This window comes from Schistocerca nitens, chromosome 9, assembly GCF_023898315.1.
Source record: "Schistocerca nitens isolate TAMUIC-IGC-003100 chromosome 9, iqSchNite1.1, whole genome shotgun sequence".
NCBI classification, from domain to species: Eukaryota; Metazoa; Arthropoda; class Insecta; order Orthoptera; family Acrididae; genus Schistocerca; species Schistocerca nitens.
Window position 1 is genome coordinate 11,267,809 of NC_064622.1, and position 21,976 is coordinate 11,289,784.

At 39.3% G+C, this 21,976-nt stretch overlaps 1 protein-coding gene across 1 annotated transcript in view; it reads right to left on the reverse strand.

The window, feature by feature from the left end:
- Nucleotides 1-21,976, reverse strand: part of LOC126202899 (2-methoxy-6-polyprenyl-1,4-benzoquinol methylase, mitochondrial) — a 194,832-nt gene that overhangs the window by 148,259 nt on the left and 24,597 nt on the right. The window contains exon 3 of the mRNA XM_049936976.1: nt 16,190-16,544. Within this exon, the coding sequence (XP_049792933.1) occupies nt 16,190-16,544 (355 nt within the window). The remainder of the gene's footprint in view (nt 1-16,189; nt 16,545-21,976) is intronic.

Below are 21,976 nucleotides of genomic sequence, written 5' to 3' on the forward strand. Positions count from 1 at the left end.
ATAACGATTAAAAACAACTTAGTAAAACATTGTGGCATTCTTTTAAAAAGAAATGGACTACCATTCATCTTTGTAGTTTAAATAAATGATGGAAAACAGTAATCTGAACAGCCAGCCTGTTGATCTGACAATGGTGTCATACCCTTATTATGGTAACAAAAGAGGGGACTGCCCTACATTTTCATTTACGGGTTAAGCAAATTTTTCACCGGAAGGACTGGCCTCTTATGTTTCAAAAATAAACTGTAGGCCCAAGGCACGCCACTCTTGGTTTCCCACAGGGATTGAATTGAGCCCTGCTCTCTTTGTTTGTACAGCAGACTTGGGAACCGAGCTACTGAGAGCTATAACAACACTCCAATATGCTGGTGAGACATGTATACGTACTTCTGACAGCAGCCCTGTAGAAACGAGGAGAGTAATGAGTGCAGCAGCAGCCCAATCAGGAACCTGGTTGACATCTAAAGTTGACAGATCTCAGCCCTTAAGATGACATAGTCGATTTTGGCAGGCAAAATATTCCACAAGCAATTACACACACAGGATTAAAGAACCAGATTTTTCCAGTGAAGCATCAAACTAAATTTCTAGGAATGCCAATGGACTCACATCTCTCCTGGGCAGGGCATATCGCATATCTCATAGAGAAGATCCAGCTTTATCTCAACATGTTGTACTCGGTCACAAGAGTACGGTGGAGTGTGAATCATAACGTGCTACTATTAATATACAAGAGTCTCATAAGGTCTAAAACTGACTACAGAAGCATGCTCTTCTGAAGAAGCAACAGGAAATAAATTTGAAAACTACAAAGACTCCAGTTTAGTTGCACCAGAACTTGCCTAGGAGCTACGTGTTCTATGCCAACAAATGCAATGTTAAGCTACAGAAATGCGCAATGCCCTACAATGGAAACTAATAATGGATGTATTCCTTCTAAGAAGACTTACTGCAATTGACCAGATTGTGATACAGAAAGTCAAAAGATGGTTTCGAGAACACATGAACAGAGAGGGAATAAACACGGCACTAAAATCAGAACTATGTACAAACTTCATAAACCTAAAGGACATCTTACCTAATCTCCGAAGAACCCCTACATGTCCTATTTCAGAACACCAGTATAACAAAATAACTTCAGTAGATGATGTCTTCTTCTACCCAATAACAACAACTAATGATGCAGAACAATATCTCCAGATTTATAATGACGGCTCCAAAACCCCAGATAATGGTAGAGTGGATTGCGCTTTCATATGCCCAAGCACAAATGACAAAGAATTGATATTAATTTTAAGTGAAGTTTCTAAGTTTTCAGCAGAAGCTGTAGCTATACTCGCAGGTTTAAATTATTTGCAGACCCTCACAGCAAGAAGCATTTTGATTTTAACAGACTGCAGAAGCTTGCTTTCAAACTTGCAGACACCTACCATTGTCAAGAAATCTAATCAATTGGTAATGGACGTCATGAAAACCACCAAAGAAAACGAATACATCGGAATGAAGATAACATTTATGTGAATCAAATGATTTGGCAACATTAAATATAGTGAGATAGCCAGTACTTTTATAAAAATCTTATTACTGTAACCATCAGACACGAAGACTACCTTACGCAGAAGAACAAGACAACAACAGAACAATGAATATCGAGCCTCACTGCACATTAAAGGGAAATATTAGGGTCAAATACAGCTGAACATTCCTTCAAAGCCCTGGTTCTACACAGTTAAGGTAAACAAAAAATTTATAAACTCCGTAATCCAAACGAGATTTAATTGTGGATCTTTCACAAGCCATCTTCACCGATTACACATCCAAGACAATCATTATTGTGACTGTGATGAAATAACAGTAGGGGATATCAGTCAGCTCTTTTTCGAATGTAAACTACTGGTATATGAAAACCAGCTAATCAAATTTATTCAACAATTAATCAGATGCCATCAACCATTTGCAACTTCCATACCAACTCTCCTGTATCAAAATAACATCTGACTTCTAAAATTAATTATGAAATTTTTAAATACATGTAACTGCACTTTGTAAAACACAAAAATACTGAAAGATGGCTGTATGGGCCTTCAGGCCAACACTCAAAATAAATAAATAAAAAGAGCGCTAATGAACTGTTTAATTGCTGATGTATGAAAATAATATGACGACTCAAGTTTTCTCTGATGAGAGAGCACTAAAGAATAAACGATTCAAGAAAGTGAAATAAGAAGGCTATAGTTATCAACATATTACATTAACAGGCATAAAATCGAAGGATTGATGAGTTATTACTAAAGTAGAAGTGTGTTACCTTATAAATATTAGAAAGATTAAGTAAAATGTATAAGCATAACTTGAATTATTGTCAAAAGAACTCAAAAAGCTATCTTTCAATACATAAAGTGATCATTTCTCTAAAGAAAAAAGTATGTTTCACATATGAAAAGTATGTAAACATTCAGTACTACATTTCTGCATTTGTTTTGGGTGTGAGCAGAATGTGACCACTTCAATAATAAAGAATAATAATAAACCTTATACTTTATAATAGAGGGAAACATTCCACGTGGGAAAAATATATCTAAAAACAAAGATGATGTTTTTAGATATATAAACCTTAGATATATAAACCTTATAGTTTAGTAGCAATGAATAGATCCCTGACACAGTCATTGACAACAAGTATTTATTGGAAGTTGATGACTTCTTGGAGAAGCATGCATGTGTATGATTAGTAACAAATATTAAAATGAAAGTTGGAGGAATAATATGAAAGAGGCTCATTATTAGATGACTTATTAGAATATATGCATAAGTTATGGCATTAGAAGAAATATAGGTAAAAAAGTACAATGGAAGGAGTCAGGAATGGTACATTTGGAATAACTGAGTAGAGTCGATATGCTACGGAGAAACTTCATCATTGAGATGCATAAAGATAAGGGTCAGAGGCTGTGCGTACTGTTAAAGTTTTAAGATGGAGCATACCCGATTTTATGGAGGTACTGGAGAGGTCAAGGATAGGCAAATTCAGGGAACGGATGGTCTAATCCTTTGTCAGGTGAATCCGTACGTAGAGTGACCTGACCCAGTTTTTGTATAAAGGGAATGATAAAGAGACAATCACATTGCAAAAATGAAAAAGTACTTACGCAGTACTTGTCTGTAGCTAAAGGTGTAAGCACAGCTCTTACAGAGATAGGAAGCTGTACAGCAACTGATAGTCACACTGCTAGAGTGTTCTCCAAAACAATTCAAGACTACTGGACTTACCTGGGCACTGATGCCTCTCTGAGTTTACATTTCTGTACATTTCTGACTTATCACAGATTTGAGATTTGAAACTATGGAGAATTGTGTACATTAAAATGTCAGCATGTAACTCCTTATGATGAAAGTGAACTTAAACATTTTCTATCTCAATTAATTTGAGAACTTATGCAGTTTAATCGGTTAATTGAAGGGAAAATAAATGCAATTACCTTCGAGTAAGACTACCATAATAATGATATAGCCGGACCAAACAGGGCAAATATCTCTCATGCTTTTATCTACAAAAATGAAACATTATGAATATAATAGAGGGAAACATTCCACGTGGGAAAAATATATCTAAAAACAAAGAAGATGTGACTTACCAAATGAAAGCACTGGCAGGTTGATAGACACACAAACAAACACAAACGTACCCACAAAATTCTAGCTTTCGCAACCAACGGCTGCTTCATCAGTAAAGAGGGAAGGAGAGGGAAAGACGAAAGGATGTGGGTTTTAAGGGAGAGGGTAAGGAGTCATTCCAATCCTGGGAGCGGAAAGACTTACCTTAGGGGGAAAAAAGGACAGGTATACACTCGCATACACACACATATCCATCCGCACATACACCCACATCCTTTCGTCTTTCCCTCTCCTTCCCTCTTTCCTGATGAAGCAGACGTTGGTTGCGAAAGCTAGAATTTTGTGTGTATGTTTGTGTTTGTTTGTGTGTCTATCAACCTGCCAGCGCTTTCGTTTGGTAAGTCACATCTTCTTTGTTTTTAGATAAAATGAAACATTATATGTATAAAGCAATTGGATGATAGTACAAGGCAAATTCAATACAAATATAGCAATAAAATGCATAATGGAAAGTCATTTTACTATATTACAGCATACAATGAACAAATGTATGTCTGAATAGACATACACCAGTATTTTGGGGACAAACCATGTTAAGCGAGAAATGTGGCTATTAAAGAGACATACTATCTTTTATCTAAGGAAGCTGATTTATGTGATGGATTATTTTTTTAATAAAAATAGGTTTGGTCTACTTAGGTACAGATGATGATGATGATGATGATGATGATGATGATGATAATTGAATGAAAGATACAACTATGGTTATTTTGTCACATCAATTCACCAGAATAACATGTTCCACATGTTGTTTAGGTAGCTATTAAGTGTGAAACACGTCACTGTGGGCGCTGTGTTTTGCTGCACGTGCAGACTGGGTGCAAAAGAAGTCAGCTCAGAACATCACCAGAACACGATGGCGGGCGTGTGTCTCCACCTGCGTGAAGGTCCAGTTATGCTTTGGTGTTGTGACTTGGCAGTACCTCGTAAGTCATGGAGCAAAAGGCACGATCAATAATGTCAACGCCAGAACAACTGAGGGTTATACACGAGAAGTGTCATTCCATTATCTCAAATCAGTAAATCAATATATGTTGTGATCTATTGTGAGCTACAAATTAAGAACAGCCTCTTCACCCACAATTGTAAATGATATTGTGCAGTGGGAATGTTGCGATTATAGTGCAAAAGAGTTGTTATTTTAGTAGTCTGACTAGATCGGAACTCTCTTTCACCACCCACTCATTGCAAAAGGTGAAGGAGTCTCATGTCACGGTCTAGTGGCATGCGTAGCAGGTCCCCTACAGTGAATAACTCCGAAAACAGCAACTACAAAATATTTGTAAGGCAAAGGTTGGCACAAATATCAGCCGGCTGACAGATCACGCATGCAATGGAACACGTCATACCAAAACCACACGCATTACACTCCGTACTCTGATAGTGCAACATGGGCTACCTTCTGAGGAGAAGACAAAAAAAATCATAGCCAAGTTCTGTCGATATCTACACTGACAAACCTCGTGTACCTATCTAAATTCAGCTGCTATTGGAGGCTCATTCATAATACATACAGCACAAACAATCCATTTTCTACACAACATCTGTGAGACGGAGAAATCTTTGAGAGAGCTTACAGCCACTGAACTATCTCCTGCCGAATGTATCGGATAGAAGTAGTCCAGAGAGGATTCTTCACTGGAGAACTACAGTCACTTGAAAATAACTTACCACTGCCAAGTACGTCAAAGGTCGCTTGATATAACTTTTCATGGAAGATGGACTGATATGTCTGTGAGGTTGACTGCAGTACACTTGCCCCAACAAAGAACAAACACATCCAGTGCTCCTTGACGGTGCACCCATTTCACGTAATTGATTAATCTAGAGACGCACATTCACCTCCATCACTTTGACAGAACTCTGAACTGAATTTTTTATCCTCAGAACTTATGGGGCAGTCAAAAGATTCCTACACTGTTGCTTTGCACCTGAGATCATGAAGAACCCACAAGGGCAACAATTTGAAGACCACAGCCCTCTGAACGAGTTAAGTTTGCTAAACTGTTTCTGCTGTAATGGGGATAAATTTTGCTGGACCACTATTGTCAGAGTGGAAGAGAACTGCACAAGTCACATTGCTCTTTTCACATGAGCTACCACACAAGCAGTGCACCTCGAACTCTGTACAAACTTGCCACCTAATAAGTTTCTCGTGGCATTCCAGTCATTTGCAGTAAGATGTAGACTACCTCATAAAAGTTACACAGACAACATGAAAACATACCACACCATAAAAAGGGGACTAGCACAGGTTTGGAAAGTGTTAAAAAGACTTACCAATTACTTTCCCATCACAGTATTATATAGAAATTCATTATCTCAAGGGCAGCTCAGTGGCAGAAGTTGTGCGAAAGAATGGTGGATACTATAAAGTGCTGCCTGTGGAAGATATTGGGACTCGCAAGGCTCAGTGCAGAGTACTGAACACCACTTTTATTGGGAGCAGGGACCCAAAATTTCATCAAAATGAAATATTTGTTGGTGCAGGTAAATCAACTAAAGAGTTATCAATAATTTTAATTAAAGGATGTCTTAATCGTAAGGGTTTATTCATTAGTAAATTATCTTATTTTATGAATAGGCCCCTGGTTAATATTAGTGATTTTAACTACTGCTAATAGTGCTAAAAATAAATAAATTATTATTATTATTATTGTAATAATGAATGTTGGTCTGTTATATAATTTTTCTAAAGACATTGTTATTTGTTGGTAATTGATTGAATTATCAATATTCATAGTTTCAGTATTTTTGAAAAAGTCTATAAATATTGTTATATCTAGGATAATTAATGTCGATATAATAAATACCCATATTGTTAAGGTAATAATTATGGTAATTGATTTAGGTTGAAATATTTCGCTTGATGCAATTCTTGTAATATAAATAAATAGAACTAATATACCACCAAGAAACGTTAAAAATAAAATGGTTCTGAAGCCACTGTGAACTGAAGGCCACTCATATGAGGAGATGATGTAAATGGACTGACCCCTTCTCATTTTCTAACTGTAGGTAAACTTAACAATTCCAACAGGAGCAGAGCCTACATCAAACAGAAACCTAGCAGAACACTTCCAGCTGAGACAGCAACTCTTTGACAGCTATTGGAAGTGTTGGACGAAAGAACACCTGTTGCAGCTGAGAAACCTCCACAACGTTAAACATCCATCAGGATGACTCATCAAATTCTGCCCTGCAGGCACTGTTCTGATACAAGAGGACATGCGCCCAAGACGTGTGGAGGAAGGCCAGAACAGAGACAGCACTAACACGAAGAGATGACAGGATAAGAACAATAATCTTCTGCACATCAGTAGGTCATACAATTAGTCATACTATGCAACTGGTCATACTACGGTGTGGAGGATGTTGCAGAATGGAATAGTTGCTATGAGTGAGAGATTATCTGTTTATTCTGTAGAAGAGTATCTCTGAGTTGTTGATATATGTAGTTCTGTGATGAGAAATACAGTTTGTTATGGATCTCGTACACTCTGTCATTGCAATACTTTCATGACACAACAAATCATGTTGTTATCATGTTTAAATCTATCTACCTGATATCAGTATGAAGTTCTCTATGATTGTATCTTGTTTGTTAAACTACAAGTAGTAGACAGAGAATCCCAGACCAGCATCTGCGTTCAGCAGGCAAAATTCTTAACAAGGCCTTACTGCCTCTTTTCTTTTTTAATCTATTCCTAGCTCGCAGAATTTCTGTACACCCCCCCCCCCCCCCTCTTACAATGAGAGTCCTGGGGTCTGAGTAAAATATCCCTCCTTTCCTACAGTTTGCAGCCAATGCCTCTCTCCTCTCTGAGTAGGTAAGTGAAAGTTCTCAAAGCTAAGAATACTTTTTTATCTATTTTCAAGTGTTTCTATTGCCAGTGCTTAGAATTACACCTACTGAAATTAAAAAATTCTGTGATAGATATACATATGCAGCTGGCAGTAGCACCATGTGCACCAGTTCTGAAAGGGCAGAGCTTTGGCGCTGATGTCGTCTGCGCCCAGGTGATTCACGTGAAAAGTTTTCCAATGTGATTATGGCCACACAACAGGAATTAGCAGGCTTTGAATGTGAAATGGTAGTTGGAGATAGACACATGGGACATTCCATTTCGGAAATTGTTAGAGAATTCAATATATCAAGATCCACAGTAGCGAGTGTGTGCTGAAAATACCACATTTCAGACAGCACCTCTCATCACAGACGACACAGTGGCCGATGGCCTTCACTTAATGACCGAGAGCAGCAGCGTTTACGTAGAGTTGTCAGTGCTAACAGACAAGCAACACTGAGTGAAATAACCACATAAATCAATGTGGGATGTACAACAAACATACCCTTTGGGACAGTGCAGTAAAATTTGGTGTTAACGGGCTACAACAGGAGACAACCGATGCGAGCGCCTCTGCTAACAGCGCATCACTTACCGCGCCTCTCCTGGGCTCGTGACTGTATCGGTTGGACCCTAGATGACTGAAAAACCGTGGTACTGGAAAACTGTGATAACATCTACATAATACAATTAAATGTACTCAATACAGCACTTACACAGTGCTCAGTGTGTTTACTCCAGACTTTCATACTAATATCAGTGACAAGCTTGTGGTATTTTGGCCACTGACTGTCACGCATCTCTTATAGGTGCACAGCCGCTCGAAGACTCATGGCGACAGTGTGGTTTAAACACTGTGTGACAAATAAAGAGATGTTGTACCTTTACATTTAGAACATGGAAAGGCTTGGTGAAGCTGCATTTGATTATAGCACAGCATCTGCAGGTAACATGCAGAACGTGACATGAGCTGACGTTATTGTGCGTACAAATATTATAAAATATGCACTGCACCCAGCTACAAATTATTAACTTTCTTTCCTTGTCAATTTAACGATATTTAATAATTTTCATAAAGTTCAACATTTTACTTTAGTACTGTCACCACATTCATTATGACAAAACTATTGATATGCATCGGCAGCTCCTGGTCTCATGGTTAATGTCGCCGACCCTAGTTCACAGGATCCTGGGTGCAGCTGAACATCCTGAATGGAGTCTCCCAGCCAATAAAGCCGAACACATATTTATTTCCAGAATGAGATTTTCACTCTGCAGCGGAGTGTGCGCTGATATGAAACTTCCTGGCAGATTAAAACTGTGTGCCCGACCGAGACTCGAACTCGGGACCTTTGCCTTTCGCGGGCAAGTGCTCTACCATCTGAGCTACCGAAGCACGACTCACGCCCAGTACTCACAGCTTTACTTCTGCCAGTATCTCGTTACTGAACACAGCCTTTAGATATTTCTTCACCAAAGACGACGAAGTAAATTCGAATCAAGAACAGCTGCCAACATGAGTAACTTAGAAGTAGATATCATCATAGTAGTGAAGCAGGAGAGCTTCTGTAAAGTTTGGAAGGTAGGAGACGAGATACTGGCAGAAGTAAAGCTGTGAGGACCGGGCGTGAGTCGTGCTTCGGTAGCTCAGATGGTAGAGCACTTGCTCGCGAAAGGCAAAGGTCCCGAGTTCGAGTCTCGGTCGGGCACACAGTTTTAATCTGCCAGGAAGTTTCACATATTTATTTATTTATTTATTATTATTAATTATTATTATTTTTTTACTGATATGTGAGCACTGCTGTGGCTAACAGCTACAAAACACTGCTTCTACAATCCATACGTCCATATTAACAGAGGCTAGGATTATTGATAGTAGGGAGCTCCAATATTAGGTGCATTATGCGACCCCTTAGGGTCATGGCTCCCATGAAAGAGAAGAAAGCCAACGTGCACTCCATGTGCATGCAGGGTGGAGTTATTTCAGATGTGAAAAATGATCTGTGTCGCTCTGGATCAGAAGAGATTCTCTCTGCTTTCGAGCAGCTAACAGAAGTGGTAAAGGCTGCCAGTATTGCTTGCAAGATGAAAGGGGACCTCACCATTTGCAGCATAGTCAACAGGACCAATTGTGGACATCTCATACAGAGCCAGGAGAAGGGTCTGAATCAGAGGCTCAGATGGTTCTGCGAACGTTTACGCTCCTGATTCCTTTACTCATACCATAGGGAGGTTGGGTTTCATGTTCCGCTGAATAGGTCAGGAGTCCACTATATGCAGGAGGCAGCTACATGGGTAGCATGGGCTGTGCGGCATGGACTGGGCGATTTTCTAGGTTAGAGGGTCTCGGCAAAACGCAAAAAATGCTTCTGTCTCAAAGGGTGCAGCGCAAACACAGGACGCAGGTATCACCAGGAACCATCAGTATAACAATTGTAAATTGTCATAGCTGTGTTGGGAGTTACCAGAGTTCCAAGTGCTAATAGAAAGCACTGATACTCAAATTGTTATAGCTACTGAAAATAGATAAAGCCGGAGATAAGATCAGCTGAAATTTTTGTGAAGAAGCTAACAGTGTTCCGAAAGGATAGGCTAAACATGGTTGGCGGTGGCGTGTTTGTTGTTGTTAAAAGTAGTTTATGTAGTGGAATTGAAGTAGACAGTTCCCGTGAGTTTGTATGGGCAGAGGTCATTCTAGGCAACCAGAATAAAATAATAATTGGATCCTTTTACCAACCTCCCAACTCAGATGATACAATTGCTGAAAGATTCAAAGACACATGAGTTTTATTTCAAACATGTATGCGACTCGTACAATTATAGTTGTTGATGACTAATTTAGCCTCAATATGTTTTGAAAATACGTTTAAATCCAGAGGTACGCTTGAAACATCATCCGAAATTATGCTAAATACATTCTCTGAAAAGTATTTGGAGCAGTTAGTTCACGAGACGATGTGTATATTAAATGGTTGTGAGAACACACTTGACCTCTTACCAACAAATAATCCTGAGTTAATAAAGAGCATCAAAATCGATACAGGGATTACTGAACACAGGGTTATAATAGTGAGACTGAATACTGCAATCCCCTAATCCCCCAAAAATTAATTAAAAATATACCTGTTCAAAAAAGCAGATAAAAATTCACTTGGCACCTTCCTGAGAGACAATCTTCACTCTTTCTAGCTTAACAATGTAAGTGTATGCCAGATGTGGCTTCAATTCAGAGAAATAGTATCAACAGCAATTGAGAGATTTACACCAAATAAATTAACAAATGACAGAAATGATACCCCTTAGTACACAAAATGAGTCAGAATGCTGTTGTAGAAGCAACAAAAAAAGCATGGCAAATTTAAATGAATGCAAAATCTCCAAGATTGGCGATAATTCACAGAAGCTCAAGATTTAGTGCAGACTTCAATGGGAGATGCTCATAATAGTTTCCACAATGAGACTTTGTCTTGAAACCTGGTAGAAAATCCATAGAGATTCTGATAGAACGTTAAGTATGCTAGCGGCAAGACACAATCAATGCCTTCTCTGCGAGATAGCAATGGAAATACTATTGATGACTGTGCTGCCAAAGCAGAGTTACTGAACACAGCCTTTAGATATTTCTTCACCAAAGACGACAAAGTAAATTCGAATCAAGAACAGCTGCCAACATGAGTAACTTAGAAGTAGATATCATCATAGTAGTGAAGCATCTTAAATCACTTAATAAAAGCAAGTCTTCCAGTCCAGACCGTACACCAATGCAGTTCCTTTCAGAGTATGGTGATGTAATACCTCCATACTTAACAATCATATACAACCACTCACTTGATAAAAGATCCGAGCCCAAAGACCGGAAAATTGCACAGGTCACACCAATATTCAAGAAAGGTAGTAGGAGTAATCCACTAAATTACAAGCCCATATCACTAATGTTGATGTGCAGCAGCATTTTGGAACATATATCGTGTTCAAACATTATGCCTAACCTCAAAGAGAATGGTCTGCTGACACACAGTCAACACTGATTTAGGAAACATTGTTCCTGTGAAACACAACTGGCTCTTCACTCACACAAAATGTTGAGTGCTACTGACAAGGGATTTCAAATTGATTCCGTATTTTTAGATTTCCATAAGGCTTTTGATACTGTACTGTGTGTAGTGAAATTGCATGCCTATGGAATGTAGTCTCAGTTATGTGACTGGATTCATGATTTCCTACCAGAGAGGCCACATTCGGTAGTAACTGATGGAAAGCCATCGAGTAAAATAATAGAAGTGACTTCTGGTATTCCCCAAGGTATTCCTTATCTGTATAAACAACTTGGAGACAACTGAGCAGCCGTCTTAGGTTGTTTGCAGACAATGCTGATGTTTATTGTCACCAGATGATCAAAACCAATTGCAAAATGATTTAGACAAGATATCTGTATGGTGAAAAATTGGCAATTAAACCTAAATAATGGAAAGTGTGAGGTCATCCACATGAGTGCTTAAAAGAATCCATTAAATTTCGGGTACACTATAAATCAGTCAAATTTAAAAGCCATAAATTCAACTAAATACCTAGGAATTAGAATTACGAACAACTTAAACTGGAAAGAACACACGGAAAATGTTGTGGGAAAGGCAAACCAAAGATTGTGTTTTATTGGCAGAACACTTAGAAAATGCAACAGATCCACTAAAGACACTGCCTATACCCTGGTTGTCCTCCCTCTTTTGGAGTACTGCTGCGCGGTGTGGGGTCCTTAGCAAATAGGATTAGCGGAGTACATCGAGGGAGTTCAATGGAAAACAGCAAGTTTTGTGTTATTGAAGGGGGGAGGGGGGGGGGAGTGTCATGAAAGTGATACAGGATTTGGATGGATATCATTAGAACAAAGACATTTTTCATCACAGCAGAATCTTCTCACGAAATTTTTGTCACAACTTTGTCCTCTGAATGGGAAAATATTTTGTTGATGCCAAACTACATAGGGAGGAATGATCATCATAATAAAGTAAGGGAAATCAGAGCTCACATGGAAAGGTGTAGGTGTTCTTTTTCCCATATGCTGTTCGGCTTTGGATTAATAGAGAATTATTGTGGAGGTGGTTCGATGAACCCTCTGCCAGGCATTTAAGTGTGATTTGTGTAGTATCCATCTAGATGTAGATGAATATAATTAAATATAAACATAACACAATTAGTAATGTTTCCACAACCAAACCACTGAACCAGTTTCAATGAAATTCGGTATGTAGATAGCTCGAACCTTAGGAAAGAACATAGGCTACATTAGGGGGGGGGAGAGGGGGGGGGGAAGAGCCCTAAGAGAGTGAAGTAAGAAATGGAACATCCAATTTTTTCAACAGTGAATATAAATGACACTGTACGATGTACAGGTGCCTCATCCCACGCGCATGCGCCACATGGCAGCGACGCTGCACGTGCCACATCGCCGTGCATTGGGGCAGCTGGGGGAGGATGCACGTCACCCAGACAGGCATGTGAGGGCAGCCGACGTCATCACAGGTGCAATAGCTTATCTCCTCAGGATCACTCATCAGAACAACATTCCTGATACATGAGCATGGCTACAGGTAACAGCTAGTGTTATTTATACATCGACTGTTAGTTGCAATGCATGTAAAATGACTCTCCTCCAGTGAAGTATAACTGCTCTCATTCAGATACCTTTCAACTGCAATTGATGCAAAGTGACAAGGTTACACCGAGTGTTGTCAGTACCACCACAAAGTGAAATCGTGCACAATCGAGAAGAAAGCAGGATCGTTACTACAATACGATAACACTTACCAAAAATTCCCATTTCTTTTCCTGTCCTCCGACCAGCAGACCCAAGTATATGACTTTTTGAGTGTTCCGTAAAACATTTTCTGTAAATTTAGTTTGACAGGTACTTTAAACTTCCGATAAGTACTGCACCGACTTCTGGGAGTGGGGGAGTGTCACAGATGCAGAAGACGCAAATATTGTCAAATAATTTCCGAAAGGCAAAACGTGGTGCCTTCAGGTGGAAGGTCGGTCCAAGCACCACAGTGCTTGACCGAGCACAATCACTTATGCCCCATTACTGCCTTCCTCTCACCTCCGAGCTGGTGCACCCACCCAGCAGCCAGTTACATACACACAGCATTATGCACACTCGAAACCACCATTATTCATCCAAAATAAAATGTGTTATGCAACAAAATATGCTTTGAAAATTTGCAAAAACCTGTCAAAAATCCCCACCTGTCCGTACAGATGTTAATTTCCCATTCTTTATACACACCTCTTCCTACAATTGACAATATGATTTGTTCAGTAAATCCCCGACTGATTCTTTTCTGGGGCCCTATAAGAAACAATCTAGAGCTGCATTTCTAATGACCTACCTATCACACATCTCTGAAATCTTGTTGAAAAAAAGACACATTACTAATAATTAATTCATAACAACAAACAATCAGCTCAGTTTGCTAACTGGCTTTCCTGTTGAAATATAACAATGAAAACAATCAATTATTGATACAATTATTTAATTGGATAGATAAATAATGCATTCCCCAACAATCAGTCTTTCCTTCTCATCCCATACGGAAAGTCTCCCTGGACCTGCAGTTCTGGGTGACGTTCCCAAAATCTACTCCTTTTCCTAGATCTCTGCAGTCCTTTTCCTTCACCCTTCTTCCTTCCCATTCAACCCTTCTGCCTGAAGAAGGAGCCACTGGTTCCAAAAGCTTGCCAATCACATCAGTCTTTTATGTGTGTGTTCTGCCACCGCTTGCTGAGCAGATATTTTATCCATCCAATTAAATAATTTAGTGTTTAAATGATACATGCAGTGTTGTAAGGGTTAAAAACATTTTGCATCATCCACACGTTACTTACATTCTCTCAAGTAAGAAGCCCCAAAAACAAAATTACTGTAAAGTAGGGTAGACGGTATCAATTGGGTGGACAGCAGAAGTAATAAACAGAAGAGTAGAAATTATTTTTGTACTGTTAGTTGTTTTGAAAAGTAGGCTTCTGATGTGTCTGAAATGAAAAGATTACAAAAGAGGAAGAGGACAGTCTGACATCCTGCTGATGATGAAAACACTAGAGATGTGGTGCAAGTTCAGACTGATGGTGAATTGGGAAAGAAATAGCTGTGTCTTGCAAAACAATCATCTCAGCACCTGACTCAGGTAATCTGAGGGAAACCACAGGAAGCCTAAATCTGGATGGCTGGAGTGGGATTTGAAGCATCTTACTCCCAACGAGAGCCAGTGCCTTTATCAGTTGGCAGTTTCACTCAGATGAAAGTTTACCATCAGTGTGCATTCCAAGTTCTGACTTACACTGTGGACTTTTAATGTGATAACCACCTGAGGGTTGCTCAGTTGCTGATGGAGAGTCACATAATAGGGAGACAAGGACAGAATCAAATGGATCAAGTAACACCCAGGAGTGGAAGATGGCACGGGACAGAACAGGATGGGAATGGGTGTCCGGCCAAGCAAACAATATGGTCTGGAGCTGGGCCGCGTGAGTACTCTGTCAGATACCGGCAGAGAAGAAAAGACTGAGAAGCAGATCGAATGGAGAGAGGGTAGGTGACATTAGAAGATTGTAGCGCCCAGACACCTTCGTCTAGCAGTGGACATCACTTGGCTGGCAATTGCAGACAGAGTAGGAAGCGAGATTATGGTTAAACGTTTTCTCGAGGCCACAGTCATTAGAGACAAGCAAAAGTTGAGATGTTGAGAAGGATAAAAAATGAATTAGTCCAGCACCTGTTTAAGGAAACCACAGAAAACCTATTTTCTGATAGGCACACACGGACCTGAGCTGCTACCCTACAGAACGTGAGTCAGCACACGTGTCAAGCACTGGTCGCTCGCCTCATCACTTAGTCTGACTGAATTAGCAGAGGGGAAAATGCATCTTGTTAAACCTTTTACATTTGGAACATATACTTAAATGAAATTTTAAGTAATTCTACCAGAACTGAAATGCACCCTGAGCGAATAATGTAATTTAACTTTTCCTGTTATGCGCTACATTCAGAGACAAGATCCCACAATTTGATATAGAGTCTTTAGTTTTTCAGATCTTAATTTTGTGGTAATGTGCCTAAAAATATGAAGATTACAGTTTACATCATAAACAATGCGTTCATTAGAGATGGAGTACGAGCTCAGTTCAAGGATGGAAAATGGGTGAATCCAAACTGGATGGCCACAGGTGGAGGATCAAATGGCTGCCCTCCCAACACTGTGAGACCAGTCTCTGCCACCTCATCCTGTATCATGTATCTGATGGTAGCAGACAGCAGCTATATGTGAAGGGAATAAACAGAAAGTGAAGGTGACATGAGAAGGAATATGCACGAAGTGACAAGTACCAGTTGAAAAAAAAAAAAGAGGGGTCAATCAATTATAGCTAGCAACTACAAAATCTCACTTTAATGGAATAGCATTCAAATAAAGCTTTTCTTTTTGCCAATTACTTTGAAAAATGTTGTTTTTCCCTTTTGTTTCCTATTTATTAACAAGAAACCCTTAATATTTACATAGAGATGAAATTCTTGGCCAGAGTTTTTCTGTGGGCACTGTTAGGAACTGAAGTTTGACAACTGTAGACTTTGTTATGTGAATAAATATACAATAAAGGATAAAAAATGCACTTACCACTGTAGAAGGCTGTTATTAACATGGCTGAATTCCAGACATAGAAATCTGCCTCCAGGTTTCAGGACTCTGTACGCTTCTCGTACAACTTTATCAATGTGCGTGCAGTTTCTGATTCCGAATGCAATTGTGTAGGCATTGTAGCTACAATCTTCTACGGGTAGGTTTTCAGCATCTCCACACAGCCACGAAATACGATCAGGCCTCAAGTTCGAGAGCTCTGCACGTCGTTTTCCCACATCGAGCATGGCACTATTGATATCACAAACAGTTACGTGGCCTGCCTCATTGTCAACAGTGGGAAATCGTTTTTTCAAGTTATCGATGTATCTGAGATATCGGAAGGCTATATCACCTACAGAAATTTGAATAATTATTCTTAATTATACAAACATTATAATGTTGGATGAAATAATACAATATCATTTCTCAAAAACTAGCTCAAAAATGCAAAACAGTACTAACTATTTTTCTGTGTATTGAACACAAGTGTTCCACCCGAGGCTGTAGAAAATGTAAAATAAATCTGCTACTATAAAGAGTGTGTTATGGCCACCACCTGTGACATTGTAAGGTGACATTTCTAGTGCCCTTTGAACCACGTTTAGAATCATTTGTAATGCTTTGTAGCACTAACCACAGGGTCATACTATGATTCCTTCACATATACACATCACTATAATGTATTAGCAGTATACCAAACAAAGCACAGTGTAACACTGGATTTGTAACAGCTATCTGCTCCTTGTACTGAAGTGGACAAGTAAATACATGGTGGATGACTTCTCTAAATAAACTACCCTTTCCTGTATCCCCCTCCCCTTACCCTTTCCAAATTCATACGGTGCAAGATGCCAGCTCCTAAACAACTGCTTCTGTGGCTTGCAGCAGGAGGCTACCACTGGCTGACACCTATCCCTGACACAAGTGGCTGCTCTTGTACTCCTGCAGACTGTCTCCTGTCCTATCAAATAATGTAGCTGGCAGGACATCGCAGGAAATATCTTGTAAACCATGCGGATTATGTTAAATAATATTGTTACTTATTTATATCTCTGTTAATAAAAAATGTTATTGAAAGCCAAAATATTGAATCTAAATGCAGCACTCATATGTATGTACCACTGGAGGCATCAAAACTACAAACCACAAAATGTAAATACACAGATAACAGGTATTTTATACTATATGTATGCTAGTATGTGTGAACAATGACAAAAGTAGGTAGTAAACTCTACCAAAGTATCTACCAATAATGTGACTTAACTCAATTAGGTACATACAGGGGAAATTTAACTGGGCATCAGAATACATTAAATGATTGCTGGCGAGACAGGAAGAGCAGTCAGCATGGATTAAATATGTAGCCACATTTCCAACCAAATATCTAACAAACTGGCCAGTCTACAGAGTTTTTTTTACGCAAATTTCTGCATTTATTTAGCATAATTCTGAAATTATGCCTACCAAGTACACAACAAGCAAACAATTTATCATGAAACTTCCTGGCAGATTAAAACTGTGTGCCCGACCGAGACTCGAACTCAGGACCTTTGCCTTTCGCGGGCAAGTGGTAGAGCAAGTTGGTAGAGCACTTGCCCGCGAAAGGCAAAGGTCCCGAGTTCGAGTCTCGGTCGGGCACACAGTTTTAATCTGCCAGGAAGTTTCATATCAGCGCACACTCTGCTGCAGAGTGAAAATCTCATTCTGGAATTTATCATGAAACTGCAAAAATGGTTCAAATGGCTCTAAGCACTATGGGACTTAACATCTGAGGTCATCAGTCCCCTAGACTTAGAACTACTTACACCTAACTAACCCAAGGACATCACACAAATCCATGCCCGAGGCAGGACTTGAACCTGCGACCGTAGCAGCAGCGCGGTTCCGGACTGAAGCGCCTAGAGCCGCTCAGCCACAGTGGCTGGCATGAAACTGCAAATAAGCTCAAATTATATACAGAGTTCATGAAAGATTCTCATCAAATCTATGTATAGAGTAATTAAAATAACATTGTGATTGACAACAGGAAGCAATATTACCAAACAAAACACACTCATTGTCGAACACATCTCTACAAAATTATGCAACATTACAAACACAAACACACTGAGAAAAAGTTCTGAGTGGACGGTCACCTGTTCTAAACTTGACTTTCAACCACAGTCTGTTAACTACAGTGAAGTGCATGGCAGTGAAGTGCATATATGGTATATAAGAGTTTCTTCCATCCCACTCAATTTGCATATGTAGGGCAGGGTGCAGGAGGCGGTGATACAACTGCTCAATTGCCCCTCTGGGTGCTGTAATTAGTGTAATGCTGAATTTGTGGTTCTTGCATGGGTAATACACTAGGAGCTGTGGTATATTCCTCACTTAATACTGGTTCCTGAAACTTAGTCAGTAGGCTTTTGTGGTACAGCTGACGTCTATCACTAAGCGCCTGCCAGCTCAGGCTTTGCAGCATCTCCTTTGTGACAGTCTCCCGTGAGTCAAACAAACCTGAATTGTTACCTTTCATGCTGTCCTCCATTGTATAATTCAGTATCCCCTGTTAGTACCATCTTGTGTGGGTGACACACGTTTCTGTAATATTCTCAATTTCATACGTAAGAAATCTCCTTTGTACGCCGACTGTATTTTCTCGAAATCCTATTAATGAATAGATGGCTGCCATCTGCATTACGTATCACTCCGTCTATGTGATCACTCCTTTTCTTATTGTCAATCCTGCGGCTAGTTTTGAATTGCAGACAAGCACAATTAAACAGAATGCTAGAAATATTTAAGATTACAGGTAAAGTCCTTCTTAGAAGTAGAAAACTCCCACATATTCACACAACCACAGCTCAAACACATGTGGCCACTGTATGCAGGTGCTGAGGTCACACTTTGGAACAAGGACTTCATCCATAAGCTTAAATATTTGTAGCATTCTTATCATTGAGCCTGTGTGTGACTCAGGGCTGCCCCTATGTGGTGAGCTTTCCATATTATTGTTATTCCATCCTGGACTTTCCTTTGTTTGATTTGGTAACTAATTTTGTTTGTTACTCTATAAGTCTGTACTTTTGTTAGTAAGTGTTGTTGTGGTACTGACTGAAATGCTTTTCTTAAATTAATAAATACTGCATCCACCAGTTTGCGTCAATCCATGGCTTTCAGGTTGTCACACGAAAGGAGCAGCAGTCGAGTTTCACATTACTGATATTTTTGGTATCAGTGCCGGCTGGCTTGGTACGGGTTGTCCTGTTCGAGATACCTCATTATATGAAACTAGTCATCATCTATGGAGCGTGTGGTCTAACGTTCATAAATTGTTTTATTGAAATTGTCTCAGTTGCAGAAATCAATGTGACTTACTGGTTGGAACTGCTAAGCAGCTGTCATGAGAACCATCAAGCTCGAGTTTGTATCTCCTGAATATTACTGTAATACATTACTCTGTAACGAGCCCAACTACTCTGACAATGGCGCCTTAGGAGTTCACACTAGTCAACCCCATTATTGATTTCTACAATCAAGGCAATTTCCAAAGAATACATCATTATCTTTCAACTCAAAATATGTCTCCGATTTTACAACAGGTGACTGTCAACAATACTACAGCTGAGTCGGTGTTAAGTAGATCCCTGACAGTTGCAGTGGGCTGGGCACAGAAGCTTCACGGACCTGCCTCGACTAACGACATTATGCGATTTTGTAAATGTCTCTATGGGAGTGCCTCAGTGTTGTTACAGTTATGTAGACATCTACTGTTTTCACATGTTTTGCTGTCGATAGTTGGCAATAGCACTGCAGGCTGTCAGGGACCACCTGAATCAACTCAACTGTAGATGATCCATTTGTGTATTGTTTCTGTTGTGTGAGCTGGGTGTAACCTGTGCTTTCTTTCAACCACTGGCCACAGTTTTTTGTTTGAGAGGTCTAAAGTATATTACGGTTAACAGATGGGCTGTATCACACGAACATTGTTATAAAACCTAACAAGGCTTTCATCAAGTCCTGAGGCCTACTTCAATTCCAGTGATTTCAGCCATTTCTCAGCACCACTGACATTAATATCTTTATCACTTATTTCTACAACGGTGTGAGAATTAAACACGTGCAATACTTCTGGATCTTCCTCTGTACAGCAACATTTGAAAACTGAGTTCAGTATTCCTCCCTTTGCTTCGCTACCCTCAGTTTTGTTTCCTGACATATCCGCAGGTGTTCGACACTAACGTTGTTGTCTCTGACACCTTTACACACAACTAGAATTTCTTTGGGTATTGTGAGAAGTTTTTTGGTAATATTCTGTTATATTAATCACTGAAGGATTCATGCATTGCCCTTTTGATAGCCAAATGTGTTTCACTGAACTGTTCTACTAGGTACAGACATATCCAGTGCTTCAACAGCAATTCTTGTAAACTTCACCTATAGCTACTCGCTCATTTGTTCGTTCCTTCATTCGTGCACAGTCATTCATTCATTCACTCATTTGTCCTTCTGTAGATCTCACCAAGGAGGACAATCTTCAGGGACATGGAACAACTTAAGGTATACATTAATAGAAGACAGGAGAAACACAGGAACTTACTCTACACACTCTATTGACAATAAAATATCATGAGTCTGCTTCATTCTGTTCATGCTTATGTCAGCTAATTTTAAACAAGTACTTAAGAAAGGGGGGAAATGTTGCTAGTTCCTGTTTTACACTAAATATTTGCTGTTTACCTCCTGTTGACAGCCTAACACATATACCTGATTACACTGGTATTTTTCAAAGAAAACAGTTATGATGCCTACACCTGCAAATGCAGAGTCCTACTTAAATCACACACATTAGTGCTTGTTACATAGCTTCATAATGGACACTGCTGTTTGCCATGTGGTTAACAGTACTTTCCAATCATTGAATCCAGATCTTCAGATAATTTGTAGAATGCATGGCTAACAATGTACAGTTTTATTCATTTCAAATCAGTCATAATTCCCAATTTGTTCTCCATACTGGATGGGAGCTCAATGAATGTCTTTGCATCACAGCACATGACTCCACTTTGAACGTCAAGCAAGTACACAAAGTCTAGCAGGAAATTACTTTTTGCATCTTGTATTGTGACTGTGTATATCATAGATCAGCTGAAACTTACTTTTATTTCCAGCAACAAAAGCCATGAAGGAGTAAATGTGGAAATGAGTGTAATAAATCCAATATAATTAAAAGACTCTTGAAAGTTGTGCTGTTACATGCTTTACACAATACTCTTAGTGCTCACTTCCTCTGAATAAACACAGCACTTCCCTGAAGGGTTACTCCAAAATATAATAGAGCAGTGGTTCCCAACATTTGTTAGACCATTACCCCTGAGTGCAATCAAATATTAGCTAGTACCCCCCTTCCCCATTTTATCACCAACTTTAGCACCTACCTAAACTGTAGAATGAAAGACTTTTCTTGGAACACTTTTAATTTTAAAATTATGAAAGGTGAATGATATTTTGTGTGTGTGTGTGTGTGTGTGTGTGTGTGTGTGTGTGTGTGTGTGTGTGTGTGTGTGTTAGAATGAATGACGAAGGCATTTTCAAGCTTCACCACAAGTGCAAGTGCGTTGAAGTCGTTTAGTAAATTTGTGCTTTAGTTTTCAACTAACATTTCTTATTGTTTCTAGTGAAATATGTCAGGAAAATTTTCATTCAGTGTTTTAACTTAATTTAGTGTTCCAGTGGTCATTTGAATTTTTTTGTTTTAGCCATAATTTTGTGAAGTTTTGTTGGTATTGGTATTAGCTGTAG